This window comes from Salvelinus namaycush, chromosome 5 (genome assembly GCF_016432855.1).
Source record: "Salvelinus namaycush isolate Seneca chromosome 5, SaNama_1.0, whole genome shotgun sequence".
NCBI lineage: Eukaryota > Metazoa > Chordata > Actinopteri > Salmoniformes > Salmonidae > Salvelinus > Salvelinus namaycush.
Window position 1 is genome coordinate 59,135,558 of NC_052311.1, and position 18,007 is coordinate 59,153,564.

Genomic DNA, 18,007 nt, shown 5'->3' on the forward strand with positions numbered 1-18,007 from the left:
AACATGCTGGAACTACTGACCATCTGTTTTCTTTGTGAGTTATACAATACAGGAAAGGGAAGTGAACAGGTTTTATTTTTACATCCTGAACTTTAGGGGTATTTTGAAGATTAACAGATAGTGGAATGTTTTTCAGGCCCATTTTATTCATAAAGCTTATTGTATGAGGCTCGGCCGTTTCTGAGGTAATGCTTTTAAACGTTTTCATAGAAACAGCTTGGCTAGTGTTGAGCAGGCTGTTCGATAGAGGTGGAAACCTGATTTCAAACATGACTCATCTTGTCATTATCCAGCCAGACTCGCAATTAATTTTAATTTCAAAGTTGAATTCGGTAATGGAAGGCAATGGAAATAACATTTAACAAAGACTAACAGGAAAATAATGCCCCTATTCTTCACTTGTCAGCGTGACTCATTTGTCCATGGTTTATTCTGGAGTAAAAAAAAAAATTAATCTCCACCTCTGTTCCTTTATAAGGACAATCATGTGGCCAGTGACACTTTGCTTCTTGAAAGTCCAATATCTTGAAAACTTGACATTTTGGATCTGTATTAACAGTCCATTAATGAAAAAAATACCCAAATATAGTTTGAGTCGAATTTCCATTTAAAGTTAGAACAGGGAAGCTTCTCAGACACCTATGTCTGCATTGTGCCTTTGGCATGTAGTATTGGCAATTCCCTACCCGGAACCAGAGGGACTGTTCGGTTAGATGAGGCTGTCAGAGGCATGATGGACCTCGATAATATCTGTGAAAATGAGACCATGAACAGGACATGTATGTGATTTATTAGAGAAAATGTCATCCACGTTGGTGACAAATCTACAGATAAAATCTACATGAAAATCTGTGAAAAGCTAGGCATGAAATTTCCATCTCTGGGATATCAGAGAGAAAAGGATCAGTACCTCTTCCAGTGCTCTTGGGGGCGCCTCTGAGCTACGTAACAGTATGTATTCTGTAACATTTTGTAAGCATTTGAAAATATACATAGAAACATGATTGCCAAAGTTTAATAAAACTTGCATTCAAAACCACAGGTAAGTCTTTAGAAGAGTGAGGGAGGGGTAATTTCATAATGTTGAGTGAGTCTCACTTGTAGTCTGTGGGAAAGGCACATAAAACACATCTCACGTTCTTATCTCTGAAATGAGAGACAGAGTTTTGTCCAACAACGTTTTCACACACACATACGCACATGGTCGATAAGGTCTGTTGTATCAGTGTTGTTTCTCCATGTCCCTCTGATGAACTCTTTTGGTGTCTTGAGGCCCCTCAGTAACACGTTTGTCCCCTCACTACTCTCTGGCCACTTGGTACGACCTGGGAAAAAACACATGACGTCAATTAATGAAATGTCCGATTATCCAGGGTCAATTCATCTAAGGTCAGATAATCAAATTTAAATTAATCAAACATTGATTATTCTAACATCAATTCATCAAACAACGAAAACAAAGACTTACATAACTGTACATGGCTGACGAACCAATCGAATACAGCCAAACAATGCTTTAAGCCATTTGTAAACAATAGGATCTAAGTCAGCAGTCCATTCAGTGATTATGACTGATGTCAAAACTGACTTTAGACAGTGATTTATCCATGTTCACAGTACTGTATCTACATAAACTCATTTAGGCACACAGATACTCACTCATGGTATAGATAGAATACAGTAGCATTCAATACCAACACAGAATGATATCCCTAACCATTGCAACCCTGCTGGTCCACTTGGCTTTTTACCTTGTCCCTTTATAGTCAGTCACTTCACTGGAACACTTCCATTACAAATACTGTTGCATGATTGGACCTGTGTTCCATAATGAGGTCACAGCCACAAAAGCATAACCACAGTTGTCAGTTGTAGTATGTGAAGCTGAAGGTGACATGTGTGGTTGGGTGTATACTGTATGTGTGCGTGAGTGTGTGTCACATTGATATAAGTGGCTATAGAGGACTACTCACTTCCCTGTGCCCACATGACACCTAGGCATCCGGCATACTTTACCACCTGTGTGATAGAGAACGAGAGAGAAAGAAAGAGTGAAAGACAATAAGAGGGATAGAGAGAGCTGTTTTTATGATAACAGTACAGTATTAACAGCGTAAATACGACAAAGAAAAGAGACACGGAGGGTAAATGTTTTCTACTCACAGCTAATGACCATAATACCCAGGATGAAGAGCGCTGCAGCCATAGACAGACCAACAACACGGAGGAAGTAGTAGTCTGAGCATAGACACAGTGACACATAGATGAGTCTATTACCATGTGATTGTAAACCATGTTTGGAGGCATTGTGGTATTGATAAGTGGATTTTAGCTGCTTGGTTGATCATTATATTTGTGCACTTTGGAAAAAGTCAGATCCTCTTACCATAATTGAATGGTTCATCCCACTTTGCATCTGTGATCAAAGAAAAATACAATATCACTTAGTTGAAAGACACTACTTGCATTGTGTGTTTTTAGAGCATAATAGGTGTAGCCTATATTCCTGCAACAAAGAGAGAGGTGGGTCACATGGGAACAACACAATGAGATGACAACAGAGCGGTCTGGTCCAATTGATGTTATTGACGTCACATCTCAACCCTTACATAAGCCTGCACAGCGCAGAGGGACACACTCAGAGACTTCTTATCTCTTACATCAGCCACAATCAAGCATTAATCTGAGGACAAGTTAGAGACAGCGAGCTGAGGTGCTCTGTTTCTGTTTCACAACTCCTCTAAGGGTTTTGTTTGGGAGACAGGGAATTGTGATACTGTCAAATTTGCTGTGAGATAACAATAACAAAACAAGACAAAAAACTCCAGATTTAAGGAAATGTTAGGCCTTTGTTACCCCAGGCAACAAGAAGAGCGATGGTTCTCTTGATGGTATTTTCAGAGGTGGTTGGAGATGGTGTCACTATGGACAAAGAGAGAGAGAGAGCGAGAGATTTAAAAAAATTAAAGAGTCCTTATCTCTGTCATATGGACCTGTACATAATTACATCTCATTAAATTCCAGGTGCATTCCTTTTATGTAACTCTCACTTTTTATAGAATTTCAGCATATTTCAATGGCACGACTCTCAGGAAATCGGGTCAGTCTAATTACACTTTTTAAAGCGTATCAGTGGAGTCCTTGTCAGGTGCTGTAAAATCCACTGCCTGTCTATCTTAACGAGAAAGGGGAATGTAACATTTGCTAATTACAGAGCTAATTCGATTTTAAATTGCATGCACCCTTGACGTGAAAGACAGAACTGGTTATGGGAGATTCTTCATAGCAAAGCATCCATTCACTATAGCTCTGTTGCAGTGTTTTTCAGGGATTACCAATATGGGTGTTTATTTTTCAGGGAACAGGTAATTCCAATATGTCAAGGAGGGAATAAGAGGTTTGTTATTTACCTGCGGTGGTTAAGGACTTAGCCGTGGGTGTTGTTAACGTGTTTGTGTGAGCTGAGGAGAAAAGCAGAGAGGATGACATTGAGTTAAATGTGTGGCCTTGGTCTGTGGCAGAAATGTTGTAAACACACAATTTAAACTAGAAATGTAATTTTATATGAAATAATATTGTGTGACTTGCTTCAGCTCTTTAAAATGATTTGTGTGGTAGTTGAAGTTTAAACAGTTTTAATTAAGTGAAGCAGTGAAATATAGTCAAAGTTAAATATATCAAAATATCAGGTCTGGTTACTTTGATAGACTACTATATCAACCGTATTACTGGAGTGTATTGTGTCATGTAAAAATGCCCACAGCGTGACACAGCTCACATTCAATAGTTATTGTGAGCCAAGTTTTACACTTGTGATTGACTGTGATATCACAGCATGAAAAAGCTCACATTTTGAGAATTCTCACTGGTCAATTGGATATCTGTGTTTCTTAGGTAGATAACCTCAGTGCCTGATTGAAATTGACAAAAAAGTAATGACAACTTTTTAAATATATTATTGTTTGTTTTGTGCTTCTGTCTGGGCTGACTAGTTAGCTCTCGTCAGGTAACTTCAGCAACTGGGTGGAATGGTGAGAGTTAGATGTTTATGTGTTAACATAGCGAGTTCTGCATTGCCTCTGATGGAGCAATTTTGATTGGTAGAAGTTATGATTTCAGATTTATATAGCAGAGAAATTAGACTAAGATTTCATAGCCTCTAAGGTTTTGTATAAGTTGTTGGGATAGTAGCTGACTTGTGTCAAAAAGGTACATTGTTTACAGTGAATAGAATGTTGGAAGACATGGGAGTTTTCAACAATGGGAGCTTTAGAATGTTGAAGAAATCTCTTTACAGTGGATGAAGTTGTTTTAGGAGAACAGAAAGTTTAATAGTTTAAAAAGTATAAATGTTATCAAAAAGTTATGAAAGAATCTTAATCCAGATGGAATGGCATTTCTATCTTAAACAGTGTAAGAGGAGTGGTGTTCCAGATAACTATAACAAGTCAGAAATAAGTGGTACATCCTTTGTGGCATTGTGGCATTTAAAGGTTTTACTTAAGTGAATAGCTGAAATATAGTCAAAAGTACAGTCGTGGCCAAAAGTTTTGAGAATGACAAATATTAATTTCCACAAAATTTGCTGCTTCAGTGTCTTTAGATATTTTTGTCAGATGTTACTATGGAATACTGAAGTATAATTACAAGCATTTCATAAGTGTCAAAAGCTTTTATTGACAATTACATGAAGTTGATGCAAAGAGTCAATATTTGCAGTGTTGACCCTTCTTTTTCAAGACCTCTGCAATCCGCCCTGGCATGCTGTCAATTAACTTCTGGGTCACATCCTGACTGATGGCAGCCCATTCTTGCATAATAAATGCTTGGACTTTGTCAGAATTTGTGGGTTTTTGTTTGTCCACCCGCCTCTTGAGGATTGACCACAAGTTCTCAATGAGATCAAGGTCTGGGGAGTTTCCTGGCCATGGACCCAAAATATCAATGTTTTGTTCCCTGAGCCACTTAGTTATCACTTTTGCCTTATGGCAAGGTGCTCCGTCATGCTGGAAAAGGCATTGTTCGTCACCAAACTGTCCCTGGATGGTTGGGAGAAGTTGCTCTCGGGGGATGTGTTGGTACCACTCCTTATTCATGGCTGTGTTCTTAGGCAAAATTGTGAGTGAGCCCACTCCCTTGGCTGAGAAGCAACCCCACACATGAATGGTCTCAGGATGCTTTACTGTTGGCATGACACAGGACTGATGGTAGCGCTCACCTTGTCTTCTCCGGACAAGCTTTTTTCCGGATGCCCCAAACAATCGGAAAGGGGATTCATCAGAGAAAATGACTTTACCCCAGTCCTCAGCAGTCCAATCCCTGTACCTTTTGCAGAATATCAGTCTGTCCCTGATGTTTTTCCTGAAGAGAAGTGGCTTCTTTGCTGCCCTTCTTGACACCAGGCCATCCTCCAAAAGTCTTTGCCTTACTGTGCGTGCAGATGCACTCACACCTGCCTGCTGCCATTCCTGATCAAGCTCTGTACTGGTGGTGCCTCGATCCCGCAGCTGAATCAACTTTAGGAGACGGTCCTGGTGCTTGCTGGACTTTCTTGGGCGCCCTGAAGCCTTCTTCACAACAATTGAACCGCTCTCCTTGAAGTTCTTGATGATCCGATAAATGGTTGATTTAGGTGCAATCTTACTGGCAGAAATATCCTTGCCTGTGAAGCCCTTTTTGTTCAAAGCAATGATGACGCCACGTGTTTCCTTGGAGGTAACCATGGTTGACAGAGGAAGAACAATGATTCCAAGCACCACCCTCCTTTTGAAGCTTCCAGTCTGTTATTCGAACTCAATCAGCATGACAGAGTGATCTCCAGCCTTGTCCTCGTCAACACTCACACCTGTGTTAATGAGAGAATCACTGACATGATGTCAGCTGGTCCTTTTGTGGCAGGGCTGATATGCATTGGAAGTGTTTTTGGGGGATTCAGATCATTTGCATGGCAAAGAGGGACTTTGTAATTAATCTGATCACTCTTCATAACATTCTGGAGTATATGCAAATTGCCATCATTCAAACTGAGGCAGCAGACGTGAAAATTAATATTTGTGTCATTCTCAAAACCTTTGGCCACGACTGTACATATTTCAGCATAAATAACTACAGTCAGACTACTACACTTTTAGTCAAAGAAATAGAAAAAAGTTTTAGGCTATTATTTTGCATTTAGTGGAAGAAGTTTAGAAGTTTGTTAGTGTTGACAAATTGAGGCTGGTATAGTAGAGGCAGTGACTGTTTTATAAATAGTTGATAATAGCCTTTAGTGGGGGACTAGGACGTAGTAAGTAACCCAGAAGTACTAGAAGCAGTACATTGGATTTTTAATTCTGAATGTTTTAGGTAGGTAGGCCATGGGTTAGCTATAGTAAGTGGGGTAACTATTGTAGTTTGGTTAGTGAGTGTGGGAGTTGTTATAGTGGGTTAATTTAGTGGGTTGGGGTGAGCTGTGTGGCATAATCAGTTTTATGTGCTCCCCCAGTGCTATAATCTGATTGGTAGAAGATAGTATGTGGAATGGAATAGCCCCGCAGCCCGTTAAATAGTCCCTTCAAGTCCACCAACCCCCAAAAGGAAACAAAAATACTTACAGTAAACAGTAACATTAAGAGGTTTTGATGACAAGGCAGAAGGTTTTGGTCCCTCTGGTCCCAGGTCCAGCTCTGCCTCACATTTGTACTCCACTTCACCCTCATATCTTCTGTGGGTGATGGTGAGGGTGGAGGACATATTCACTGGTTTCTTTGTGGAGTCATTAAACCTTTGAGTCTCTATAGTTTCATTCCCTTTGTACCACCTCACAACCAGGTTCTGTAGAGGAGCGATGTTCTGGATGTCACACTGCAGCTGGTACTTCTTCCCCTCCATCATTGGACCAGAGTGGCTCAGAGGAGAGATAGACACGCTGTCTGGAGTCTCTAGAGACAAAATAGTTACATATAGTGAAATATAATGGATTTTGCTGACAAAACTCACAAATATAAGAAAAATAACTTACTGTAGAGAATGACAGGGAGAATCTCATTACACTGACTTCCATTTTGTGGATTGACGTAGCATTTAGGTTCTATTGTCCAGTCCATGAGGCTTCTCACAGTCCAGGTGACAAAGTTGACATTTTCATTCAAACCTGTACCTCCGAACGTGGCCTCCCACCCCATCCCCTCGGGGTCTGTGGATGATGTGCAGTTGACTGAGATGGAGTCCCCATATCTCACCACTACTCTGGGAGGGTTGAGCTCAACAGGACAGGAGGCATGTGTAGGCGCACCTACAGTTCAGAGCATGACAGAGACCATAATCATATCATTTACTTTCTCAAGCAGACTTAGCTTCAAACAAAAACTATATCCCAAGTATAGGCCTAGAATACAGAACAAATTAAAAATAGGTTACATGAATTGCATTTTTCAGAAGGCAGTTTCTAATCAGTAACGTTAAAGCAGCAAAATGCAACTTTGAGCGACCTGACCAAATTCACATGGATAGTGAGTTATACTGTAGGTCTGTCATTCTTCATTGAAAGCAGGTCTAAGTGGTATATCAGTTCTGTGTGCGCTATTTCTATGGTTCCGGTTTTCAAGTTTAGTTTTTGCATCTTTTACTTTCAGTTTTGTACACCAGCTTCAAACAACTGACAATACAAGATTTGTGGCTGTGGAAAATATATTTCACATCGGTTTAGATGGTAAAATGATTCTCTACAGTATACAGTGCATTCGGGACGTATTCAGACACCTTGACTTTTTCCACATTTTGTTACGTTACAGCCTTATTCTAAAATTGATTAAATTGTTTTTTTCCCTCGTCAATCCACACACAATACCCCATAATGACAAAGTAAACAGTTTTTTAGAATGTTTGCTCATTTATGAAAATATAAAACTGAAATATCACATTTACATAATTATTCAGACCCTTTACTCAGTACTTTGTTGAAGCATTTAGCCGCGATTACAGCATTGAGTCTTCTTGGTTATGACACTACAAGCTTGGCACACATGTATTTGGGGATTTTCACTCATTCTTCTCTACAGATCCTCTCAAGCTCTGTCAGGCTGGATAAGGAGCATTGCTGCATAGCAATTTTCAGGTCTCTCCAGATATGTTCAATCGGGTTCAAGACCGGGCTCTGGCTGGGCCACTCAAAAGACATTCAGAGACTTGTCCCAAAGCCACTCCTGTGTTGTCTTGGCTGTGTGCTAAGGGTCGTTGTCCTGTTGGAAGGTGAACCTCCGCCACAGTCTGAGGTCCTGAGCATTCTGGAGTAGGTTTTCATGAAGGATCTCTCTGTACTTTGCTCCGTTCATCTTTGCCTCGATCCTGACTAGTCTCCCAGTCCCAGCTAATGAAAAACATCCCCACAGCATGATGCTGCCACCACCATGCTTCACCATAGGGATGGTGCCAGGTTTCCTCCAGATGTGATGCTTGGCATTCAGGCCAAAGAGTTCTAACATGGTTTCATCAAACAAGGAGAATCTTGTTTCTCATGGTCTGAGAGTCTTTAGGTGCCTTTTGGCAAACTCCAAGCAGGCTGTCATGTGCCTTTTACTGAGGAGTGGCTTTCGTCTGGCCACTCTACCATAAAGGCCTGATTGGTGTAGTGCTGCAGAGATGGTTGTCCTTCTGGAAGGTTTTACCATCTCCACAGTGGAGCTCTGTCAGAGTGACCATCGGGTTCTTGGTCACCTCCCTGACCAAGGCCCTTCTCCCCCTATTACTCAGTTTGGCCAGGCGGCCAGCTCTAGGAAGAGTCTTGGTGGTTCCAAACTTCTTCCATTTAAGAATGATGGAGGCCACTGTGTTCTTAGGTACCTTCAATGCTGCAGAAATGTTTTTGGTACCCTTCCCCAGATCTGTGCCTCGACACAAACCTGTCTCGGAGCTCTATGTACAATTCCTCCGACCTCATGGCTTGGTTTTTGCTCTGACATGCACTGTCAACTGTGGGAACTTACATAGACAGGTGTGTGCCTTTCCAAATCATGTCCAATCAATTGAATGTACCACGGATGGACTCCAAGTTGTAGAAACATCTCAAGGATGATCAATGGAAACAGGATGCACCTGAGCTCAATTTAAAATCTCATAGCAAAGTGTCTGAATACTTATGTAAATAAGGCATTTCCATTTTTATTTTACACATTTGCAAACATTTCTAAAAACCTGTTTTTGCTTTGTCCTTATGTGGTACTGTGTGTAGATTGCTGAGGATTTTTATTTATTTAATACATTTTAAAGTAAGGCTGTAATGTAACAAAATGTGGAAAAAGTCAAGGTGTGTGAATACTTTCAGAAGGCACTGTAATGTTGACTATTAGAATATAAACACATAACCTACTCTTTTTTTTATTAACTGAATTACTTACCAGAGGAAAAGGACAGGAAACCCAAGACTCTAATATTTGTGTAAACTGTTCAGAATTGTCTTCTGTGGGTGTCACCAAGTAGGCTGATACCCTATATCATGAGTGCACAATCCCTAGGTTAGACAGTACAGTGCAATATGAATGTTCAATACACACAATAAGCTCACTTGTCAAATTAACAAATTAGTGTATTTTGTTAAATTTAAAACATTCCAACCTTTTTTTTTGCCTTATCTAGTCCAGATATGGCATGATTCCACTATTTGTATCCGTTTGCATCAGTTTCAATGCAGGACTTTTATTTTGAAGGCGGACTGACGATTCCACTACTGTTGCTAATTGTTATTGTGGCTCAGTTCACATAGGTGCTACAGTACATGGGGTCGCTATTGTAGTTTGGTTTGTGTCAGTGGGGTTTCTTATAATGGGTTAGTTTAGTGGGTTGGGTTGAGCTGTATGGCATAATCAGTCTTATTTGCTCCCACAGTGCTATAATTTAATTGGTAAAATATATTTATGTTCTGATTTCAGATTTGAAAAGCAGAGAACTAGAAGATTTCATACGCTCTACGTTTTTGTCCAAGTTGTTGGGAAAGTGGGCAAAAATGTAGTTCTGAAAAGTTGGGAGAAAATTGTCAATGTTGTTACTAAAACAGCTGTATCGTTTGACTGTTAGAATATATTCTATTCTGATTTCACATTTGTATAGCAGAGAAGTAGACTAAGATTTCATACACTTTACGTTCTTGTCTAACTTGGGAAAGTGGTCAAAATGGCAGTATTTTCAAAAGGTTGAGAGGAAAAGTACTTGATGCTCTTACTAAAACAGCTTCATTGTTTGATTGGTAGAAGATATTTATGTTCTGATATCAGATTTGAATTGCAGAAAAGTAGACTAATATGTCATACCATCTACGTTTGTGTCTTATTTGTTGGGAAAGTGGTAAAAATTTCAGTTGTTTGTAAAAATTGAGAGGAAAAGTAAGTTGATTTGATAACAAACAGCTATATCGTTTGATTGGTAGAATATATTTCTGTTCTATATCAGATCTAAATAGGAGAGAAGTAGATTAAGATTTTGTGTTGTCTAGCTTGTTGAGGAAGTGGTCAAAGTAGCTGATTTGTGTCAAAAGTCACATTGTTTACAGTGAATAGAATGTTGGAAGTCACAGCTTCAGAATGGGAGTTTTTAAAGAGTCACTGCCTTTAAAAATCCCTTTGAAAATGGCCTTTGTGGTATCGATATGAGTCAGAAACAGTTATTCTAGTGTCAAATAGACTACAAAGTGTAAATAGGATCATTCTGGTAATAAAGTCAGTCTCGTCTGCGACAGAGTTTGGAACATCCGTGCGTTACAACGGGTAAATGAAAGTTGGGTTTTGAGTTGATGATGTATATTTGCCCACTAACAGAGTGTGAACAGCTGCGGTGATTGCGCTCTGTTCAATATAATAGACAGTGAGAAACACCTTAGTTAGATGTAAAATTGCGAACTAAAGCATCCTTGGCAAAAACTTCAAATTTATTACAGATTTCTTCAGTTATCTTAGATTCAGAAAACATGACAGAAACAAAGCAGTTGGGTAAAACCTAAACAATACATTACAAGACAGACAGAAGCACAAAACATGGCTACTGCTGTAATTATTCTCCACAACAATTGAGTAATGTATTCCTAGCAGCAGCCAGGGTTGAGAATGTGTCCACACACAGCCAGTGGGAGGGACAAAGGGAGGGAGTTACTCAGCTAACAAAAAACGTTCCCACAACTTTAGAGAACTTTCTCTTAAGAGTGTCATTAGGCCATTAAGTAATGTTTTCATAGGACTGTTCTGGTGATGTGCAAGGAATGTTTCCAAGAAACCATTCCCTTAATGTCAAATATAACTTACCCAGAATGGGGTTACCATGTTCTCAGAATTAAAGATATCAATGTTCTAGACACATTTCATGGTAAGGTTGTAAGAACATTCCATCAACGTTTCCATCAACGTCCCACCAAACATGGTTGCCATGTTCTCAGAACATAAGACATTGTTCTAGACACTTTTGATGGAAACGTTGCTGGAACATTTCTGTGTATCAGTTGTCAGGATGTCACCTGATGGTCCCAAATAAATGTTTCCCCCCCCAAAAAGTTGAATTACACATCACGCCCTGTTAATGTTGCAGAGTCAATCAAGGGCCTGAATGGGGAACCACTGATAGCTCTGTCTGTTGTGAACGTTAGGGATACTCACACACACAGTACATTTAACATAGTGCTTTTAACTTACACGTTTTACACACTTTAAATAGATGATTACATTGTGAATGTGCATTTACACAATAATTATTCAACATGTCTTCACTTGGTATTTGAATTCACAACCTCTTGGTTTACGGTACTGTGATCTCAGTGATTTGATTGACTTATTTCAGTATTTTAAGAGCTTTTTCTATAGTTGTCTAATGTTGTTGGGGCATGTTAAGCTGTTTTAATGATACTCCTGAATTACTATGATCAATGATATATTTTTTGTACTTTTAACAGAGCTGAGATTTACTCCAAAGTGCACTCAACCTATTGCGTACACCTATTGAGCTGTTTCATCTACATGAGTGCCAAAGGAGGAGGGGTCAGGGTTTCTTCTGGGCAGGGCCTAACTATACTATACCAAAAGTAAATCATAGGAACTCAGTTGGGGTCTCAACTTACTATTGAGAATTAAAACTAGTAGTATACACAAGGTGCAATTTTGGTTGTGTGTAAGCAGTTTCTCTTGTTATGTCAGTCACCGACAGTCACTAAATGAGCCCATGTCAGCATATATATTTTGTTAAGTCTAGCGGCCAGCTATCTAAACTTGTAGTAATCATTGATTTTGTTAGTTGACTCACTCAAATACACTAGAAGACCAAAAGTCAAATATCTAATTCCAAAATTATGGGCATTAAAATAGAGTTGGTTCTTCATTCTTCTGGGTAAGCATTCCACTAGATGTTGGAATATTGTTGAGGGGACTGGCTTCCATTCAGCCAGAGCATTAGGCACTGATGTTGGGTGATTAGGCCTGGCTTGAGTCAGCGTTCCAATTCATCCCAAAGGTGTTCGATGGGGTTGAGGTCAGGGCTCTGTGCGGGCCAGTCAAGTTCTTCCACACCGATCTCGACAAACCATTTCTGTTTGGACCTCGCTTTATATATGAGGGCATTGTCATGCTTAAACAGGAAAGGGCCTTTCCCAAACTGTTGCCACAAAGTTGCAAGCACAGAATCATCTATAATGTCATTGTATGCTGTAGCGTTAGGATTTCCCTTCACTGGAACTAAGGGGCCTAGCCCGAACCATGAAGAACAGCCCCAGACCATTATTTCTCCTCCACCAAACTTTACAGTTGGCACTATGCATTGGGGCAGGTAGCGTTCTCCTGGCATCCGCCAAACCCAGATTAGTCTGTCGGACAGTCAGATGATGAAGCGGGATTCATCACTCCAGAGAAAGTGTTTCCACTTCTCCAGATTTTGGCGAGCTTCACACCACTCCAGCCGAAGCTTGGCATTGCGCATGGTGATCTTAGGCTTGTGTGCGGCTGCTCCGCCATGGAAACCCATTTCATGAAGCTCCAGATGAACAGTTATTGTGCTGATGTTGCTTCCAGAGGCAGTTAGGAACTCTGTAGTGAGTGTTGCAACAGAGGACAGGGGATTTTTACACGCTACGTGCATCAGCACTTGGTGGTCCCGTTCTGTGAGCTTGTGTGGCCTACCACTTCGCGACTGAGCCGTTGTTGCTCATATATGTTTCCACTTCACAATAACAGCACTTACAGTTGACTGTGGCAGTTCTAGCAGGGCAGAAATTTGACGAACTGACTTGTTGGAAAGGTGGCATCCTATGACGGTGCCACGTTGAAAGTCAGAGAGCTCTTCAGTAAGGCCATTCAACTGCCATTGTTTGTCTATGGAGAGTGCATGGCTGTGTGCTCGATTTTATACACTTGTCAGCAACGGGTTTGGCTGAAATAACCGAATACGCTAATTTGAAGGGGATCTACATACTTTTGTATATATAGTGTATGTCAACGTGTCAAATATTTAAGTAAAAAAAAAAAAATCAAAGCACTGTGTGTGAGTATCACTTGCGAACAGACAAGGAGCTATCATTGGCTCGGTAACAAGGCGTGATGTGTAATATTCTGGGTATGTTCTGTTTGACATTAAGGGAACGTTCTCCTTTCTGTAATGCCAAAACATGCTGAAAAGGTTCTCAGAAGGTTTTGCCCACAAAGATAGAATGTTACCCTAACTAACGGAAAACTGGACACTCAAACATTAAAGGAACATTAAGGGTAACATCATCTCTCCCTAGAATTGTTAGCTGGGTAGATAGAGTGGTGTGAATGTATTCAAAGTTTGTCATAATAATTGTCTTGTGAGCGGGCAGTGCAGCGTTGTTATGAAGGGGCTGCTCTGGCCAACACAGAGGTAGATTTTCCTGGCCCTGAGAGACGGGAGAAGCAGGCCTTTGTACACACTCCACTCCCCATCAATACCTTCCAATTCACCACTCTGTGATGAATCGCTACAAGCCCACTATGGGCCCACTGGTTTCCCACAAGCAAATGTGATTAGAAATGAATCTATTTTCTATCAGGGAAATCGGTTCTGTTGCTGAATCCCTGTGAGGTCATTTTAGATATTTACAATGTGGTTCAGAGGAGAGATGTCACTGAAAAAAACTGTGGCTTGGGACTGTTTAGACCCCTAGGGGTCCGCGGAGGTACTGCAGGTTGTCTGCAAAAATATATGGCAAAAATGTATAGATTTTATGAATATCACTAGCAACAACAGACTGAACAATTTTTTAAATACATACCTACTATAGAAAAGAGGGGATTATTACTTTTTAATGATGTCCTTATTTCTCAACTCCTAATATTGAGCAAATTAATCTCATTGGAGCTCATTACACTCACTGGAGTATCTGACATAGGCTTTGAAAAAACTCCTGAGAGTACCAGTCGCGGTGAATGACGCTAGCTGCTGGCAAACTTTCTTGACTTGGCCATACATTTTTGTCAACAAATTGCTAACCTTTGTTTAACCAGCTAAACAGCTGCTACCAACATGTATGTGGAGTAGGACTGGCACGTCTGTCGTATAATAATCATCACAATTATTGTAATACATTTATTTTAGGAGAAGGGAGAGATTGAACTTTATATTCAAGTAGATATAGCTCACCCAATAGCAGTTTTTCATTTTTACATGGAGAGGGTGAAGTTAGTAATCATTTTACGAGCGGAACGGTTGGGAGGAGAAGCTTGGTTTCCAAAAGTTCAAGGTGGTCAAAACCATTTGTTTTTGAGACAATTATGACAACTGTGGCCATTTGCATTACATTTAATTGTTACCCAAAATTCTATAATCGTCACAGCCCTAACTTGGAGTTACCTTTCTAACTAATAGGCTATGTTAGAGTTTACACTTTTTCCAATTATAATGTGTGGAGGTCAAAATAATGAAAATCTATCTTCCAAATCTATTCATTTTGAAATGTTGATTACTTGTCCTTCTCATTATCATTCACCGGATGATAAGACAAAACATCTGAAGAAAAGAAACATGTTTTGCTAACATATAATGGGGGTCCCTGGGCAAGGAAAGGTGAAGACCCCTGGTTTAGACACATTTTAGTTTGAGATGAGAAAGGAAGAGAGTGTGTATACAGTATGTTTATATATGAGAAGTGTGTGTGACCGTGGGTGCATGTGTATGTGTGAGAGAGAAATAAATGGTTATTTTTGATGACTTACCTGGTAGTGTGAGAAACAGACATACTGCCGTCCAGCTCAGCTGAATCTGAAAGACAGAGCACGTGAAGAAGTGAGAGATAGATGTGAGTGAGAGATTCATTGTGGTACAGAGTCTCAGCAGGGTCTGTAATTAATACAGCATTAAGCTGACTACTACTACAGCTGTAAATCTGCAAGATAAGCAAAGGCCCTTAAGCAGCATAGGTGACACTGCAATGAATACAGATCACTTAGAGGCAGCCACACAGGCACATCTGCTATACCGACAATAGATTACAACAGACACATGACAACCACACATCTATCAACCTTCATTAACACCCTGCTTGTTTGTGTGCTCCCGCTGCACGTAAACACACACTCACGAATGTTCTCTCTGCCCATTATAGGGCTGAGTAACAGGTTTCAGAACCAGCTCCTATCTTTACAGTAGCTGTAATGGTTTTGTAATGATTCTCTAACGGTTTTCTAATGGTACTCTACACAACGAGACAGACACTACGAGCTACTGTGTAGAACAAGGGATCTAGGCCCATGACTAATATCAGTATAAAGAGGAAGTTGCCGTGTTACTGGTTTCATGTCAGTCACTGAGACTGCATGTGTCACACCCTGATCTGTATCACCTGTCTTGTGATTGTCTCCACCCCCTCCAGGTGCTGCTTATTATCCCTGGTGTATATATCCTTGTGTTTCCTGTCTCTCTGTGCCAGTTCGTCTTGTATGTTTTTCAAGTAACCAGCGGGTTCCCCGTACTCCTGCTTCGATTCTCTTTTGCTAGTCCTCCCGTTTTTTAACCCTTGCCTGTTTTCTGGACTCTGTACCTGCCTGCCTGACCATTCTGCCTGCCTGCCACTCTGTACCTCCTGGACTCTGAACTGGTTTTGACCTTTTGCCTGTCCACGACCATTCTCTTGCCTACCCCTTTTGGATTGTTTAATAAATATCAAGACTCAAACCATCTGCCTCCCGTGTCTGCATCTGGGTCTTGTGCCCTTATAACATTTATTTTGAAACACAGGAAATTGTACTCATAGCGGTTGTTTCTACCACTTCCCTCCCCCACACCAAGGTGCAGTCAAGCACATTTTTCACACAATGAAGATGGCTGACAATCTCAAACGAAACATATAATATGATATACAAACTGGATGAGTGCACTCACATTTTCTAATCCATGGAATTATACTGAAGCCCCGTTTCCATTTTTCCAGCTGAAAGCCATGATCTCTGTATAGTTACACATATCACACAGCACATGGCCCTAATTTAGCCGAGGGGGAAGTTTGAGGTCGCTGCGATCACACTAAATCATTTCTGAACTCCTTAGTGTCGCCAACTAAACATCTAGTTGCAGAATGAGGATCTGTCATAACAGCAACACTTACAGCAATCAGGTGCTACTCTCAGAGCTTTCTCTGAGACACACAACTACTGTACAGGGTCATAACAGCTTTTCCTAATCACTCTTCATCTGCACCATATGGTAATCATAGACATAAAATAACAGGCAAACAAGTAAACACATTCATTCTGAGGAGAATCGCAATCACCCTGACAACCTTTTAGTTCTGAGAAAAAGCAGTGTGTATACAGAAAAATTACATCATCAGTAAACCAACCAGGAATCCAATGATTATTTGTTCTAGAGGGATGGAGAGCAGAGAGTGAGGTGGATGAAGGCAAGGATGAAGGCAAGGAAGAAGGGAGGGATTGAAATCCAGATGAGTGTTTTGGTGTTGTATCAGTACCTAGCTGAGATCCCCTGACCTATTCTGATGGCAGCATGTCCTCAGGGGAGGCGGTGACAGGTGAACGTCAGTGGTCATCATGAGGCTTGACAGCTCAGATTAGCGGGTTACGCCAGTCCTAATTTCACTCTGAAGCCTCTGAAGCATATGTCAAGGCAAGGGCCTGTTCGCCTGGGGCTGTCCCAGCCTCCCCACCAGACTCTCTCTCACCCAGCCTCCCTAGCCGACTCTCTCTCACCCCTCTAACCCCCTGTTTGGCCGTCTCTATCGCTCTCACTCACTCACCCATTGTCTATCTTTCTGTGTATCTGTCTGTTTGTCCGTCCATCCCGAACATTTGCCACACGCTCTCTTTCTCTCTCCCTCTCTCTGTCTCTCACTTCACATATCTTACTCTCTCCCTTTCTCATGAGTACCAATGTCCCTCCCTTCCTCCTCTTTGAGTCCCCAAAGAAAGCCATTCAGCTCACCTTGGTGTCCATCCTGAGATGTCGCGTAGTTCCAGAGCTCGTTCCAGAGCAGCATCCACGGTCTCTTTCCTCTGTGTGTCAGTCAGGAACCATTAAGAACCGTCAGTCGACCACACCCTTCTGCTCATGACTTCCTTGTTCCATCCCTTGCGCACTACACTTTTTTTTCTCTCACCCACTCTTTCTCTCTCTGTTTGCTGGCTCTCACACGTGGGTCACGTCACTTCCTTTTTTGTTGTGTCTTCCAGACTAGTCTCTCTCACTGTCAGTCAGTCTGCCTCAATTGTCTCTGTGTTAGTGGTTCTCGTCTGTCTGTTTTATAGCCTGACGGCTGGTGTTTGCGGCTGGTGTTTGTCTGTCTGTCTGTCTCTCTATTTCTCTCTGTGTTTGCTTGTCTTTGTCTGCTTGTCTCTCTTTTTGACATCCTCCCTCCATGTCTGTGTGTCTGCATCTCTCTCTTTTTGACATCCTCTCTCTATGTCTGTGTGTCTGCATCTCTCTCTTTTTGACATCCTCTCTCTATGTCTGTGTGTCTGCATCTCTCTCTTTTTGACATCCTCTCTCTATGTCTGTGTGTCTGCATCTCTCTCTTTTTGACATCCTCCCTCCATGT

The 18,007-nt window shown here is 41.0% G+C and overlaps 1 protein-coding gene across 2 annotated transcripts; it reads right to left on the reverse strand.

Moving 5' to 3' along the window:
* Positions 1-769: 769 nt before the first annotated feature.
* Positions 770-17,530, reverse strand: LOC120047695 (intercellular adhesion molecule 1-like). 2 transcript variants are annotated; one of them, XM_038993249.1, is made up of 10 exons: positions 17,395-17,530; positions 15,174-15,219; positions 7,139-7,273; positions 6,594-6,920; positions 3,411-3,461; positions 2,857-2,922; positions 2,387-2,416; positions 2,164-2,238; positions 1,974-2,019; positions 770-1,325 (listed from the first exon to the last, which is right to left on the reverse strand). In XM_038993249.1, exons 1-10 carry the CDS (start codon positions 17,404-17,406, stop codon positions 1,301-1,303), a joined length of 813 nt encoding a protein of 270 aa, XP_038849177.1. In that variant the 5' UTR covers positions 17,407-17,530; the 3' UTR covers positions 770-1,300. The 2 variants fall into 2 exon arrangements, with proteins under 2 accessions (XP_038849177.1, XP_038849175.1); XM_038993247.1 differs by having other exon boundaries at positions 7,001-7,273.
* Positions 17,531-18,007: the final 477 nt, after the last annotated feature.